The sequence below is a fragment of the Galeopterus variegatus genome, unplaced genomic scaffold (genome assembly GCF_000696425.1).
Source record: "Galeopterus variegatus unplaced genomic scaffold, G_variegatus-3.0.2 Scaffold858, whole genome shotgun sequence".
NCBI lineage: Eukaryota > Metazoa > Chordata > Mammalia > Dermoptera > Cynocephalidae > Galeopterus > Galeopterus variegatus.
Genome location: NW_007726969.1, coordinates 36217 through 52006, shown reverse-complemented (window position 1 = coordinate 52006; position 15790 = coordinate 36217). Strand labels below are relative to the sequence as shown.

The 15790-nt window shown below is 43.5% G+C and overlaps 1 protein-coding gene across 4 annotated transcripts in view; it reads left to right on the top strand.

Moving 5' to 3' along the window:
- The window catches only part of FGF1 (fibroblast growth factor 1 (acidic)), a 90369-nt gene that overhangs the window by 59212 nt on the left and 15367 nt on the right, over positions 1 to 15790 (top strand). For 2 of the 4 annotated variants that reach the window (XM_008572977.1, XM_008572975.1), the window contains exon 2: positions 12765 to 12964. In XM_008572977.1, the coding sequence (XP_008571199.1) occupies positions 12796 to 12964 (169 nt within the window). In that variant the 5' untranslated portion in view covers positions 12765 to 12795. Of the gene's footprint in view, positions 1 to 2074; positions 2122 to 6571; positions 6617 to 12764; positions 12965 to 15790 lie in introns of those variants that run through there. The other 2 variants (XM_008572976.1, XM_008572974.1) reach the window with 2 other exon arrangements.

The window sequence follows — 15790 nt, the reverse complement described above, 5'->3', positions numbered from 1 at the left end:
AAAGATGTCTCTGGCTCTGTGAATAAAATGATGGCAGGGGGCCAAGAACAAAAGAGAAGTCTCTTTCAGGTCAGACAGGGGCTGATGGTGGACTGGACCGGGTGTTGACAGAGGGCTTGGTGATAAGTACCTGAATTTGATAACCTTTCCTTAGAGTCAGAGGCTTGATTAGTAGACCTCAGAAACGCCAACCAGCTAACAGGGCTGGGACTAGGGGCGGATGAGGGAGGCACTTGCTTGGGCTAAAAAATTTACTCAGCGATCAAGATAAATAATATTTTCACACAATATTTTTCAAAACTCCAATATAATGCAAAAATATCCATGATGAACAAAATATCGAATAATAACAAGAAAACGCAGGATGAACAACAGCACTGATAATATCATATGAGCAAAAAGAGCCTGATGTGGGCCTCAGTGGGTCTTAGGTCTGTGTGTGTACAGTGGTGGGGTGAGACAGACAATAACGAGTAAATGAACAAGTGAATAAAATCACAGATCATCACCACTGTTATGAAAGACACATATTTAGGGCTGAGCCAGACACAGGGAGTTGAGGAGGGATCCCTTAGATAGGGTGGGTCCAACATAATTAGACTCAGGGAGGCTTGAAAATGCTATGTATGGATAAGAATTTTTGCAAATCAAACCCATCAAACTTCCTAACCGAGTGTGAAATTTCACAGCCTAATGACTTACTCCTATGGAGGATAGTTTTGAAAAGCAGCACTCAGTCATTTTTTATTCTCAGTAAGAATAGCTCTGCAGAAAGTTATTCACACCACCGAGGGCTCAAGAATACGATCCCCAGAAAACATTGGGAAATGTTCTGTCTTCTGTCTGCCCCACCCCAGGGGCCTATCTAAATGTCTAGATTTATCAAATTCCAGAAGAGCCTCTTGAACCCAACAAAGCCAAGCAGGAGCCAAGGAATGTGGGATTTTGAATGTCGAGAGGAATTATGTGCAAAAAGATGGCAGTGCAGAGAGGCAAGTAGAAGTCACTGACGCTTCTCCTCACTTCTTGTTGCCTAATCTGCCTTCAAAGGCCAATAACTTTAGAATTCTCTGTTTTTCAAACAACCCCACCTAACATAGTAGTTCTTTGATCTCTAAAACATGAGAGGGGAGCAGTGGACATTGAATGATATAAATGGCTTTGAAAGGTCAGTTAGAAAAAAGAAACAAACAAGGAGGGAGACTGTGAGGAGCTGAAGGGATGAAAGCAAACCGTGCCTTGTGCTACCTGCCAAAATGAAAGAAGACCCCAGTGAGAGACCATGTGGGACAGATGAGTGTACTGTCACAGTTATCGCTACCTACCTAGCCTCCTGATTCTCCCAGGAAATGGCATCTTGACTGCAATGTGCACCTTCCTAGAGATGCTACATACCAGGGGCAAACTTATCTCTGAGTTTAGCTTCTTGGATATAAGATTTCAACTCACTTGCAAGCCCTTTCATCCCTTATCAAACACCAGTCATTTCCTGGGGTCTTTGGTGATGTTCTCTTGTTCCATCTCCTTGCTCATCACCTGGTTCCTGCCAACAGCGGGGTCATGTGTGGACCTGCGTGTGGAATGTCAATGACATGGCACAGGACCACCACAGCCATCGGTGATGCTGAAACAGGGCAAATGGGAGAACGGTCCCTTTTGGACCATTCATGTGGGATCAAAGAGAGCTGGCAAGTACAGGGAACCACTAAAAATAGCCAAAGTCCTTAAAAAGAAATAACACAAAAGGAAACAAGTTTTATATTGTCCTAATGCAGGCTCTGCAAAAACTGGGCCCTGGAAGGCTGGCGCTGGGGCAGTGATTCTTTTTTTCCTGTCCTTTGGCTGTGACACCCACCAGGTCCCTTTGCAAATCCTGGGCCCTGCTCCCCCACCTGCTTCCTGCATGGTGCTGGAAGCCTCTGCAGGAATGTAGCTCTTGGGGAACCACTGGGGCCTCCATGAACCCCTTTCAAAATCCAGAATAGACTCTGACATGTGAAATGACTTCCATGGGGTTTACATTCCTCCTTCGTATCCAAGCACCTTAAAACACAAAAGCGCAAGCTGGGATTGCTAACCTTTCTTCCAGAGACGCCTGGATAGCATCTGTCTGGCAAAAATGTGAGTTTTGTACTTTTCATTTTTTAATGTTTTTAGTGAGCCTGGGCCTCTTAGAAAAGAGGCCGCCTAACAGAGGGGCAGCATCATAAACTATGTCTCGGTACTGAGGGTTTTATTCTGGGCTAAGCTGCAGATGCGCTTTCATAAACTGCTCGGCCTCTCTGCATCACAGTTCTCTTGGCTAGAGAAGAAGGGGAGGGTTCATCCAGCCCATGTGACAGAGGAGCAAACCCAAAATGAGTGTGAAGTACCTAACGTGGTGTCTACACAGCAGACACTCACGGATGCTTGTTTACTCCTGTAAAATGCTCTGAAATCCCAAGTGCTATAAAAATTCAAATAACCCACTAAAACACAGCCTCTTATCAACAATAATAATAATACCCCCTGGCATTTTCTAGCACCCACTAGGTCCTTCCCAGCCCTTGTTCTACTCCTTCCTTGTGGCACCACAACACAATCTCTGAATAGCTTCATTTTATACATGAGGCAGCTGGGGATGTATGCAGCACGCTAAGGACTGCAACGGATACACAGCAAATGTTCAAGAAAGGGTCACTATTGTATTATTTATGGACTATTTAATTATTTATGGGTATGTCCACAGCGAGACTATAGGGTAATGTGGTAGGACAATCCCTCAGCATTTCCAAGCAGACAACAAACACACACATGAAAAGACTGAGTTAGGAGAGGCTAAATTTTCTCGGTCGGGAGGGAAGAAAAAAAAAATACCCAGCAAACAGACCATCTTCCTATGAACTGGAAGGTCAGCTGACTTCGAGAAAGGAATGTCCTTGTTGGGCCTGTTCTGGAGACTGTAATTTGCACAACCGAGTCTGAAGATTTTTGGAGACACGTCAGTAAGTGGTTAAAGGAAGGGGTGAGAGCCGCCAGAGCCCCCGCAGAATCACTTTTCATTTGGCTGGAAGCCCCGGGCTTTAATGCATCCGTCTTCAGGAAGGATATTTCCACTTAACATGAGTGCAGGTCTTTAGGATGGCGCAGAGCCTGCAGGACACTCTGGACCAGGGTGCACCATTCAAGTTCACATATAACTGGGGCCGGCTGAGCATGCAGCTGCACCAGGGAGTGCTCTGTTTTTCCTCTTGGAGTGAATGCTGTTTTCTCTAAGTGCTTAAAAGAATTCCTGACCTCCAGCTGAATGATGCTCTATAGTGTGGAAGTATATTGGGGGTGGATAAAGCCGGACAGTAGAGAATAAAAGATCCTGAATCAAAGGAAGAAATAAAGGCTATTGGAGGAGTTCTGTGTGTGCCTCTGTGTGAGTGTGTGTGTGAGTGTGTGTGTGTGTGTGTGTGTGTGTGTGTGTGTGTGTGTGTGTGGTGTCTGCTTCTCTTTGTCTACTCCTCATTAAGAAGTGTGAGAGCTGAGGCTGGGATCATGCTTTGGGATGCAGTTGGGTTAGGTTAACAGCCCCACTTCCTGCTAGCTACACTTCGTCCAAGAATCTCTGCCCCTCTTATCTGGGGCACGGCTTGATGAGTCTGGTACGGCTAGATTCTCCTTAAAAGCAGAAACTGATTACTACTACCACTTCATCATCTCTTATCTGAAAAGCCTTGGGCTAGATGTGTTTCAAAATCCAGAATTTGGGGGATTTTAGAAAGGCAGTAAGGCACATACGTCATATTATGGAACAACTCCAGTGGAGTCTGGGACAGTACCCTAGAATCAACCATGTTAATAATTCTGTACCAGATTATGTAAATGTTAACACAAATTGGGATAAAGACTTCAAATAGTCTCAGGACAGTTTAGGCCAGGTTTTGCCACAGTCCAAGTTTTGAAAGAACTTCTAGTGTTCAGAGCTTTTTGGATTTCAGAACTGTGGATTTCAGGCCTCTCTTTTTCCTTTCTTTTCTTTTTAAAATTTTTAGGACAGCTGCAGCATTCTTCCTGTGGCAGGCGCTGAGTAGTTGTTGACATCTACAGTTATGTCACCTTGATCTCCTTCAGATAAATTTGATTCTGGAAGCCAGAGGACAGTTTATTCTTAGTGACTTGGAGATTCTTTAGGTTTAGAAGGATCCTAGGGCTGGCCAGTTTGCTCACTTGGTTAGAGCATTGTGCTGATAACACCAAGGTCAAGGGTTCAGATTCCCTTACTAGCCAGCTGCTAAAAAAAGAAAGAAGGGTGCTAAATTAAAGAACAGGAGAGAAAGCTGTTAAACCCATAGTTTCTCTGTCTTCCTGGATAGTAAGACATACAAATCCATGAAATATACTGAGAACTCGTCACCAGTATATGATATTCAGCACCTAAGCAGATGAGAAGAGAGCATCGCTGCACATAAGTGATGATGAAAAATTCTAACCCCTCACTTGGAAAATGGTATTTTCAAATATTGCTAAAATATTATTAAATGTTAAAAATCAAGTTTTTTCAATCCAAATCAATAGCACAGATGACTGGCAAAACTAACAGCAGGGTACATGGATGGTGATAATCAAGCTAACACCAATTGAATGCTTACAAGTTTCCAAGTGCTGGGCTTAGCATTCGGGACACATTATCATTCAGTGTTTATGATGACTCTGGGCAGTAGCTACTGTTATAGAGTCCCATTCTGCAGATGAGGAAACTCATGCTCTGTGAGAATCTGCAATTTGCTAGTGAGTATCCAACCAGGATTCAAAGCCATGTCTAGTAGTATGCTGGTAAACCAGCCATCAGAGGAAAAGAAAGAGCAAGCCCCGATTTATAGCATTTGCCAAGTTCTGTGGTATAAACACCCTCACCAGGGCTGATTTTGAGCTACTAATAGTTTAACAACCAGCTAGCAAAATTCCTGAATATTTAATAATTGGCTTTCAGGAATTTGTAGGAGCTGTCTCCTGCATGCCACTGTCAAGTCCACCCCACAGTCAAGTCCACAATTAACTGTCAACTTTGGAAGATGAGAGGTCAGTTCTTGGAACAGAACTGGCTGGGGGCAGCATGCTGACATGCTAGCCCAGGCTAGTTGGCCACGGCTATGCTCCTACCTCAGGCCCATACAGATCACTGAGGGTGGAGTATAGGAAAGAAGAGGGAGCAAACTGCACACCGTCTCCCTTTCTTCAGGCAAACTTTCCTTCACTAGAGGCTGTGAGGTGGGGTGCCTGCCAGCTTGACACTCCCTGGCAGAAATAGCAAAACCTGGAATTGAAATAAGAAAACCTGGAATTGTTTTTCTAGCCCCCACACATCTTTTTCTTGGCCAGATAAGGAGATCAAATTTGAAATCAAAGGATCTGATCTTCCTTCCTGAGATCCTTAATTTCCACAGTGTTTCCTTTGAAGAGGTAGGGAATTATTTGCTACAGGATGGGAACAGGGTTTGGGGCTGCTTTTAATCAAGGGTAGGGTATGCCAGCCTCATTTGAACCCAATTAAAATACATTTAGGCTCTTGGCCTAGCTTTTTTGTCAATACCTGTAGGACACCACCTTGTAATTAGGTCTGTTGACAAGATGTTTCCGCTAGAGGCTCCTGAGAAGGGACTGGTCCATTAATCAACAGGAATGCACAGGATACCAATTATATGCAGGTATTTGCTACATGCTAGATATAGAAAGAAAAGGTATAGTTTCTGCCCCAGGCCTCAGAGACTAATGAAAGAGATAGTCAAGTAAACATAGTTAAATTACATTTATTCACTCATTGAACAGATGTTTATCAAGTGCCATTAGGTGCCAGGCATTTTGCCAGGCACTTGGATGCCATGGTGAGCAAGACAGATTGGTTTGTACTATCATGGAGCCAACAGTCCAGTCATGAAGAGAGACATTAATTAAATAATCATAGGGATGAATGTGTAATTAAAAACTGAAGGAAAAGTACTGAAGAAATGTTAAATGGTTCTGAGAACTGGAGGAACCTGACCCAGATAAGGGAAGTCAGGAAAGTCTTCCTTGGAGAATTGATGATGAAACTAAGATTTGAAGAAAAATTAGAAGTTAACCAGATGAGTGGGATAGAGATGAACAGTTCTCTCCAGACAGAGAGAACAGCATGGGCAAAGACCCTAGGGGGGGATGGAGTGCAGAGTTTGTAAGGAGATGGAAAGCCAGTTTGGAGGGAGAGTGTGGGGGGAGTCGAGGCAGAGCAGGAAGCAAGGGCTGGCCCTCCCGGCATCCTGCAGGCCATGCCAAGGCTTTGGTCTTTATCCCAGAGCAATGGGAAACCACTGTGGGTCTAAGCTGAGGAATATAGATGGCAATCACACCCAGTGCTGTGATGAAGTAAAGGAAGGGCTGCTATGGGAGAACAAGGGACTCAACTCATCTAAATGGGTGTGTGTGGTGCATAAGAACAGTAGGGGAGTTAGGGTTGGGGGATGTGCCCAAATAAGGTTTTCTGGAGGAAGAAATATCTGAGCTGAATTTTTGAAGTGTAAGTATTACTTAGCCAGGCCATGGTGGAAGGGAGGAGGAAAGGAGAGAGAGAGAACACTGCTGGCAGCAGGAGGATGTTTGGCTTAAGGCCTGGGTGGGTGTGAGGGTGTGGGAAGACTACAACAAGAGGCCAATAAGAGAAAAGGCAACAGGGTGAGGCAGGGACCAGGTGATGAAAGCCTCATAGGTCATGGTAGGAGTCTTGGTTTATCGTGAAGGCAGCAGGGAACCACTGACCCAGTCAAAGATCTTAAGTAGGGAGTGATGATCAGATTTATGGGTTAAAAAGTTCACTAGCAGCAGGATTGGAAGTGGATTGAAAGGGAGCAGTGCTTGAGAAGAGAGACCAGTGCTGCCTGCTGAAGAAGCCCAGGTGAGAGAGAGTGTTGGGTCTGCACTAAGGCGGTGGCAGTAAGGATGGAGAAGAAAGGATGGTTTTAGGAGACATTAAAAAGTAAAATTGAAAGGACATTGTCATCAACTGCCTGGGTGGGAGTGGTTTCTATTCTACTCAAAGAATAGTCTGAATGAAACAAATTCTTCTATTTGAGTCTTCCCTTCTGACCTGGTACATGGTCAATTTTTGTAAACGTTCCATGTGTCCTTGAGAAGAATGTTGTTCACTTGATTGTTGGGTGCAGGGTCCTCTTATACATTCACCCAGTTAAGCTTGCTGATTGTGTATTTCAGTCTTCTGCATCCTTTTTAATATTTTATCTGTTTGCTCTATCATTTATGACAGAAATGTGCTAAAATTGCACACCATCCTTGCGGATTTGTCAACTTCTCTTTCTATATTTATCAAGTTTTGTTTTATATATTTTGTGGTTATGTCATTAGGTACACACAAGTTTGAAATTTTTGTTTCTGTTGAATTATTTCACTTATCATCATGCAGTGATCCCTTTTATCCTTAATTACCCCTTTTGCCTTAGATCTATTTTATCTGATGTTAATATAGCCACACCAACTTTTCATTTTTTGTTAACATTTGCCTGGTATCTATTTTTCATCATTTTACTTTTAGCCTTTCTGTATTCTTATACTTAAAGTGTGTCTCTTTTTTTTTTTTTTTTTTTTTGTCCTTTTTGAGACCGGCCGCACTGCGCTCAGCCAGTGAGCGCTGTGAGTGCACCGGCCATCCCTATATAGGATCCGAACCTGCGGCGGGAGCGCTGCAGCACTCCCAGCGCCGCACTCTCCCGAGTGCGCCACGGGCTCAGCCCTAAGTGTGTCTCTTTTAATCAGACAGTAGATGAATTTTTTAAAAACCCAATAGCTAGTAAATTTAGTCCATTTATATTTATTGTGATCATAAATATATCTGGATTTATATCTGCCACCTAATTTTGAGCAATTTTTTTGATTTTCTATTTTTTTGCTCTTTTTCTGGATTCTTTTGGATAAGTAAAGTTTTATTTATTCAACCTCATTCCCCTTACCCCTACCAGTTGTTGTTTGGAATGAATACATTCTATCTCTTCACATTTAGTAGTTAACTTTAACATTTAACATGCATATTTGACTTAAAAAAATATGAAGTTAATTAAAGCTTATTTGGAACAAAAGCTGAGTCCTTTTTTGTACATGCTGAGTTTGAGGACACATCCAATTATCTCTTAACTGATGCCTACACATCTAACTTCAGTGGCTTTATACACTTTGCAAAATGTCCTCTTTCATGAGTATTCTGCATTGCTTAAGCAGTGACAGGGGTTAAAAACAAAACCGAAAAAGAAATGTCAGTATTTGCCTTCCCTTGTTTCTTAGAACTATGGGTCTTTCCTTCTAGTTTAGTCACCAGTGCCAAGTTGAGCACAAGTGTCTCCCAGAAATAGTGGACTTCACAAATGCCACTTCAATAACTCTTGATAAGGTGAGAACTGAGTCTCAGACATTGCCCAGGATTCTTTTACATAACCATAGCTTACCTTTGCCTCCTTCATCTTTTCTGCTATGTTTCTGGCTTAAGTAATAGAGGAAGGGAGAAGAAGCTTAGTTCATTTCTGCCAAATATGGGAGGAAATGAAAAACTCTATTTCCAAACCGATCAAAAAATTATTTAAAATTAAGTGTTTAATCACAGCTGACCTAGACCACATGAGGCTTTAACTAGTTCAACATAACCAGTTACTCATCTCCTATAGGTCAGGTCACAGTTTTATACTTTCCAAATGCTGTTGTAAATATTGTGCCCATTTAACCCTTCAGACAACTCTGTGTAGCAGGCAAGGTGGAGCTTGTTAAAGGAAACATCTTGATGGTGGATGAATTTCCCAGGTTCCCAGAGCTGGGCTAGGCAGTGGTTGCTTACTATTCCACATTGAAAGTGACCGTTGTCTTCCTGGGCAAAAGAGTATACTTCACATCTTCTTCATGTGTCAGAGTTCAAGTCTCTTCCAGAGGCCACAGCCAACAATGTATGTCAGACTTAACACGAATGTTCCAATAGGCTTGGTGTTCTTCTCACTTTGGTGTCACTGATAAATCAAGAAAATCATCTGGCTTTCCTAAAATCTCACCCTAATCTCTAATGGCTGGGCTTAGTGTACAATGACGACATGGAATTCATTGGGATTGATCTCTTCTGTCTCCCAACACACACACACACACACACACACACACACACACACACACACACACACACACACAGATAATCCCCTCCCCTGACAGCCAATAAAAAGGAAATAGTAACGAGAAGCAGAGCTTATAAATTTCCATTACACTTAATGCCTGATTTCACTTAGTTAATGGATTCATTTATTAGAGCAATTTGTGTAAATCCCCAAGGGCCTGCTAAGGTTGCTGCCTTATGGTTTTATCACATCATACACTTCCTTTATTCCTGTCCTTTAACAAATAGCAGATTGGCAAAGGAACTTTGGACCAACTACTGCTCAAAATATAGGTAAATTGTAAATAAAGTTAAAGATAAGGGCTTTTCATGCTCCTGGGGTTTCCTTCAGTGATAACAAGGGATTTCATTTTTTGTATGTTTCAGCTGATTCATAAATCCCGCCGCCACAATTTTTCAGCATCATGTTGACTCCAGGCTTATTTTCAGGAGTCAACATGTCCCCTTCAGATTTCCAGGTATGGATCTGAACTGAAGGGTTATGGGAGCCATCTGAAGTCATTACAGCCACCACCACAACTGTCCCTCTTACCAGGGGAGCAGGCGGAGAGCAGAGTTGGGGTCTTGTATAACTGCAGGTTGCACTGTGGTCAGGAGGGAGGGGACACCTGAGGACCTGCTGAGCTCTGCTGAGGTTATTTAGTCGGTGAGAGCTGCACAGTGATGAAGTCCAGGCTGCAGGGCTTCTACATATATGTGAATGTGAGCATTAGTATAATCCTTGGCCAGAGTTCGCACCTCCTACCTCAGCCAGCCTCTGGCTCATCTGTTCCCCAACATCCTAATAAGGTGGAAGCAAGAATGCCAACAGAGCGAGCCAAATCCATGCCCGGCACTTAGAACACAGCTTAATGGAGACTCCTCCCTGGGGCTGCATTTAGAGAGCAGGCCATCCTTAACATGCAATTGCCCCACAATCAGGGGCGAACAGGAACCTCCTCAGGAGGAAACCTGGAGACAAGAAACAAAATTCTGCCCACCTAAGATTGACAACACGAATGACTACCTGTATAGCTAAATGGCAACCAGTACATAATTATTGTCTTCTGTACTAAATTAAGTATATACAATTTAGAAGGTGCTTGGAAAAAATCAATGAAAGAAACATTTTTATTATCTCTTCACTGTATTTTTAAAAGGAGGCATCTGGTGATGGCTGTGGGCTAATGAAGAGGTGATGGGTGAAGATACCACATTTGCAAGAGCTAAATTGCTTTACACGAGAAGGGGATCCAGAAGGGAGTGGAGTGGGGAATTGGAGCAATCGTGAAATTGAGAGACTGGCTGGAGGGAGGGCTGAGGGGACAGACAGGGTGAAAGAGAGTGGGAGAGACAGGGTAGGCACAGAGAGACTTAGAGGCTTGTGAGTGACAAAGAAGAGTCTGGAAGAGATAGTGAGGATTTGGGAGGCAAATGCAAGGTAAACTCTGCAGTCCTCCCCGTGAAATTGACTTAAATAAAATTAATCTTCTGTTACTGTATGATATGAAATGAACTGGACAGAGTTTCACTATATATGGAGGATATGTTTGGGATGGTCTTACTTTAAATGCAGTTTATATAGTGTAAGCAAAATTCTCTTTGGGGGTCCTTAGAGGGACCTCGAACAGTAGCTGAAACTGGGGACAATTGCCCTTTGTTGCTGCAGACTGGGAGAAATGTGCCAGAGACATTAAAATGCCAGGAGTAGAGAAACAAATGGAGGCTTTCAATGTGAACCCTAATTCCAAAGTCATAAGGACAGATGATTGTAATTGGTCCTTCATTTATGATGGAATTTCTTTCTACAAGAGAAGCTCCTCAAAGCTGTTGCTGGAATGGATGGGTGGTTAGTGCAGGGAGTGCAGGAGAACTGGCTGGTCTTTCATGAAGTTCACAGTGCTACAGTGTGTTTCTCCTGGGGAATGAGGAGATGTGTGGAGCCCTGCTTCACGATTGGCATGAGGGCAAAAGTGGAGGCTGTTGTTGGAGACAGCCATCATTTGGGTTCCAAATGAATAACTAAATGAATGACAAGTTTATGGCAGTAGACATACTAAGCAATGGGTAAAAACCCCCACTTCTGGTCAAAATATTGCAGTATCAGTGAAGTCATTTAACTTTTCATGGCAGTTGAGGGCAAGTTGAAGTTCTGTGTTCCTTTTGAGGCTCAGCTCTACCACTTACTAGCTGTTGGCCTTGGACAGGTCATTTAACATCTCTAAGCTTTGGTTTCATTTTATTAAAAATGGGGATAATGTTAGTGTCTGCTTCAAAGGGTTGTAGTGAGGTTAACATGAGTTAACTTGTAGCCTAGAGCCTGTTAATGATGATGATGATCATTGTTATTATAAGACCACTTGGTAATGGATATGCACAATTAGCACCTATTTACACGGAGAAGTGAAGCTCCCACATTAGCGTCCCGGTCTCTTTTTGGCCTCTTTATTTTATAGTCTTTGTAGTCACTAGCACTTCCTTCTCCTAAATGGTGGAGCAAATACATGCTTTAAAATTCTAATGTTCACTGGCTTTGGTTTTCAATCCTTAGAGGTATAGCTGATGCATTTTTACACTAATATAAATTTGTTTATAGTGGGTGTATACAACATTAGAGGATTATAATATGTAATATGTAATAATATGTATTAGGATTCTGTATTAGAAGTGTATCTCACATTAGAAAGCAATTAGGCTGAAGGTGGCCCGTATGCATGGCCCATGTGCATGGCCTGTGTACAAGGGATAGACTCACATTCTCTGTATGATAGGAGCATATGTGGAAAGCGGTGGAACAGGCAGTACCCAGGCATATACATACATATATATACACATACATACATACATACATACAAAGGTACTTCAAAATGATTGTGGAAAAACAGAATTGAAAGATAATATGAATCTTTCCATGAACTTTTGGAAGCACCCTCTGTATATATGTTTAAAAAGAACCATTACAGCCTTCCTAATGACTTGTATAAAATTCCTCTGGTACAGTATTTGCACTTTAAAAGCCCCATTTAATGCCCTTCCATACTTTATCCCCTCATTCTGGTTCTGTTGCCCCAGCAAATGCAGAATGTTTCCATTACATACTAACCCTTTGCTGTCCTGACTGTGTCCCTGAAGGTCCCCAAATGTCCAGGCCTCCTGTGCTCTCTGCTGCACACAGGTCTTGCAGTACCTAGTGAAGACAGTGTGAGGGTGGAGGGTAGAACCTCGGGTTTTGGCTTTTGTGGGTTTTAGCCAGACCCAGGGTGTTATTTTAGGGCAGCTTCAGTGTTTAATTTGAGGATGCGTGTGGACCAGAAGGAGGGACCAAAACATGATTTTTTTCCTCTTTGGCCAAAAGATTAAATTTGAAATTCTAAAAACTATACAGCTCTGTCCAAAACTGTAACCAACTGGGAAGAGAGAAATGCCTGAAAACCCCACCCATGCCAGGGACCATCCTTCCTAACCACCAGCCACCTCACAGGCCCGTTTACTGTGGGCATCACCTGGGCAGCCTGTGGTTACGAGCTAACCAGGAGCACTGTGCCCTGAAGCTGTCCTTCCCTTCCTGAAAGTGTACATTGTGCCTTTGCTGGAAGAGCCTTCTACAGGTTTGTCTAATTTCTTACAGTTCTAAAAGCGCCACAACTAGCAGCTGAGCCATGGCTGAAGGGGAAATCACAACCTTCACAGCCCTGACCGAGAAGTTTAATCTGCCTCCGGGAAATTACAAGAAGCCCAAACTCCTCTACTGCAGCAACGGGGGCCACTTCTTGAGGATCCTTCCGGATGGCACGGTGGATGGGACAAGGGACAGGAGCGACCAGCACAGTAAGCAGCCATCTCTATTGTACACCCTTGCCCTCCTTGTGTCTTCCTTAGTCAAGGAAGGATGAGGGGAGGATATCTAAGTACCAGTCCCTCTTCTCCAAGGTTCTACTCAGGCACAACACATTTGGAGGTTAAGGTAACAAAAGTGTGTAAAGGTCAGGGTTTGGAAAATAGGGAGTGTGGGGCTGCTGCTTACCTAAAGGTGTCCTGCTTTGCGTTGTTAAAAGGACTCTCTGCTGACCTAACACAGCTGGTTGCTCGTTTTCAATGGCTGTGGTGTTTTTGTGAGTTTCTGTAACTAGTGAAAGATCTGACCCCCAGGGCTGGTCAGAGGCCCACGTGCTCCATGATGGGAAGAGCCAGACGGGCAGGGCAGTAAATCCTGCACAAAGCTGTGGGCCCAATTTCAAGTTAACAGAGTCTCCAGGTTATGTTTCCACTGGGCTTGATTTGTGAAATCCTAGTTCATAATCGTAGTCTTACACATCATAAATTATGTACCTCTCCCTCCACACATCATGCAGATGTGGTTGTGGTAACCAGGAGGGGTAAAGTCGTTCTGCAGACCTTACAGAAACCAGAGAGTGGGAGTGACTCCAGCCAAATGCTGAGCGTCTCTGCCAGGCCCTCCTGGCAGCCGGCTCTCAGAGGGTGCTGATAAATGAGGGTACGGCCTCGGAGCCAAGAATCTTCCTGACTAAGTATAAAATCTCTGCCTTCTACTTCTGGTGTTGGTGTGTGTGTTTGATATTAGGTGTCTGGGTCCTACTGTGACGTTATCAGAGATTCCCGGAGTATCACTGAGGCATTAGGGGTTAGGGAAGCTAAAAGTCAGATCCAGTCTCTGCTTAGAGGTTCGGCAATCTCAAGAGTCAAATATGACACAAATCAAGAGAAGGAAAGTATGGGTGAAATCAGGGGACACAGAATAGAACAGGCAGGAAGTAAGGTCTGTAGCACTGACTTTAAAGTAGGATGCAAAACACTGGCTTTGGCTTGATGGCTTATATATCAGGGGGTCTTAATTATTCATAGACTCTTAGCACAAAGGACCACTTCAGTGGTGCTCCCTTCCCACCTTCAGACGCACAGGTAATGGGATGGACACCAGCATTTACAGACCAGGTGGCATTGTCCTTTCCTTCCCACCCACCACATAGACACTTGAGATGAGGAACAGGATGGCTGAGGCTAGAGTTTGTAGCTGCAGGATTAGATTTTTGGGGGCTTTGTTTTGATGGCTTGCCTTCATATGGGCCTGCTGAATGCCTTATACTCAGTGAAAAATAGGTATCAGAATGAGGCAAAAAAGCTCTATTCAGTATGTTAAACATATACATAAGCAACGTTTACTGCAAATAAATGGACTTAGATTGTAGACCATTGTGTCAGGCATGAGCCACAAGTCGTGGGATCTGCCTCACACATCACAAGGGGAACAGGCTTTAATTTCTCTGGGTTTTCAATGTTACTAAGAAGTGTTTCCAGTTTTCTGAATCAATGGGGATGCTCTCTGGTCCTCAGAATCCCAGAGGAAAGACACCATGGTGATGTGTTCCATGGAGTTAAGCTGGCTCTTCTAGGAAACCTTGAATTCTGGGGTATCAAGAGGCTATAATTCTGAGATTTCTGTACAAATGGCATATGACTTCATTGTTGTCATTCCACTATTAACATTATAGACTTCACACTGGGTATGTAACATTGGGACAACTTCTGAAGTCTGCTGTGGATTTGGCCACCTGACCCAAGGTGTCAGGAATCCTTGGAAGGCAGCTCAGTGCAGCCGTAGGTATGGATGTGAGGATGTCTGCGTCCAAGTAATGCCGGATTATTTGCCAAGTGGGCTTGGGCAAATTACTCAACCTTTCTGGCCTCGCTTGTGTCACTTGTAAAATAAGAATAATATTGCTTGTCTCACAGCATTCTTGGAAAGATTAAATGAGATAAAATAGTGAAAGGTCTTGGCACAGTGCCTGGCCCACAGCAACAGCTCAGCACATGCTGGTTAATACCGCTGTTTTCATCATCAGCCCAGCATATGGATATACTGGATAATATTTAAAGACCTTAGAGTCTTCTCTCTTCTATGAGACTGCCTCCCATGAAAGACAAGAGTCTAGATTCATGTTTTGGTTCAGGGCCTCTCTGCTAACGTTCAGAGTTGTCATGTTGGCCTGTTATTTGCTTACTTTAAAACAAATACAGGGGCCAAGGAGGACAGAAATCAGAGTAAGTGGGGTGGGTGGGCAGGAATCTACCTCTGCACCAGTGCCAGGAGAACTGGATAATCCACATACCCGCTACAGAGTCAGGGGCCCTGCGTTTAGGGTCAGAAAGCTTGAGTTCATTTTCGGGCTCTGCCATCTTCTAAGTGGACAGTTAACGTTTTCTCCATTTTGTGTAACGTGCTCTGCAAAAGAACTTCAAGTCCCATAGCCCTATGATTCTTCCAATCATCCTCTTCTGTCTAGAAATTGAAATATCTCCAGTATTCCCAGCTGTCTAATTTTGTGGGAAATTTTTTTAAAAAATCTTTTAATCTCACTGAGACTCAGTTTCCTTATCTGTGGAATGGTAATAACACCGCCCGGTGTCCCTCACAAGGCTGAAAACTTCAGTAAGAGCCTGCAGGTGAGCAGAATCCTTCTGGGCATGGCTCACTCCCTGAGTGTGGTTCTGTCGCCCTCTTCCGCCCAGTGCTGGTACTGCCACAGCCCTTCTGAATTTCAAGGGTTATTCAGAGAGAGAGAGAGAGAAAAGAAAAAATCCAGCCTTGGACAGTGGTCCCTGGATAACTGTGATCAGTACAGTCTGGCAAGGGGA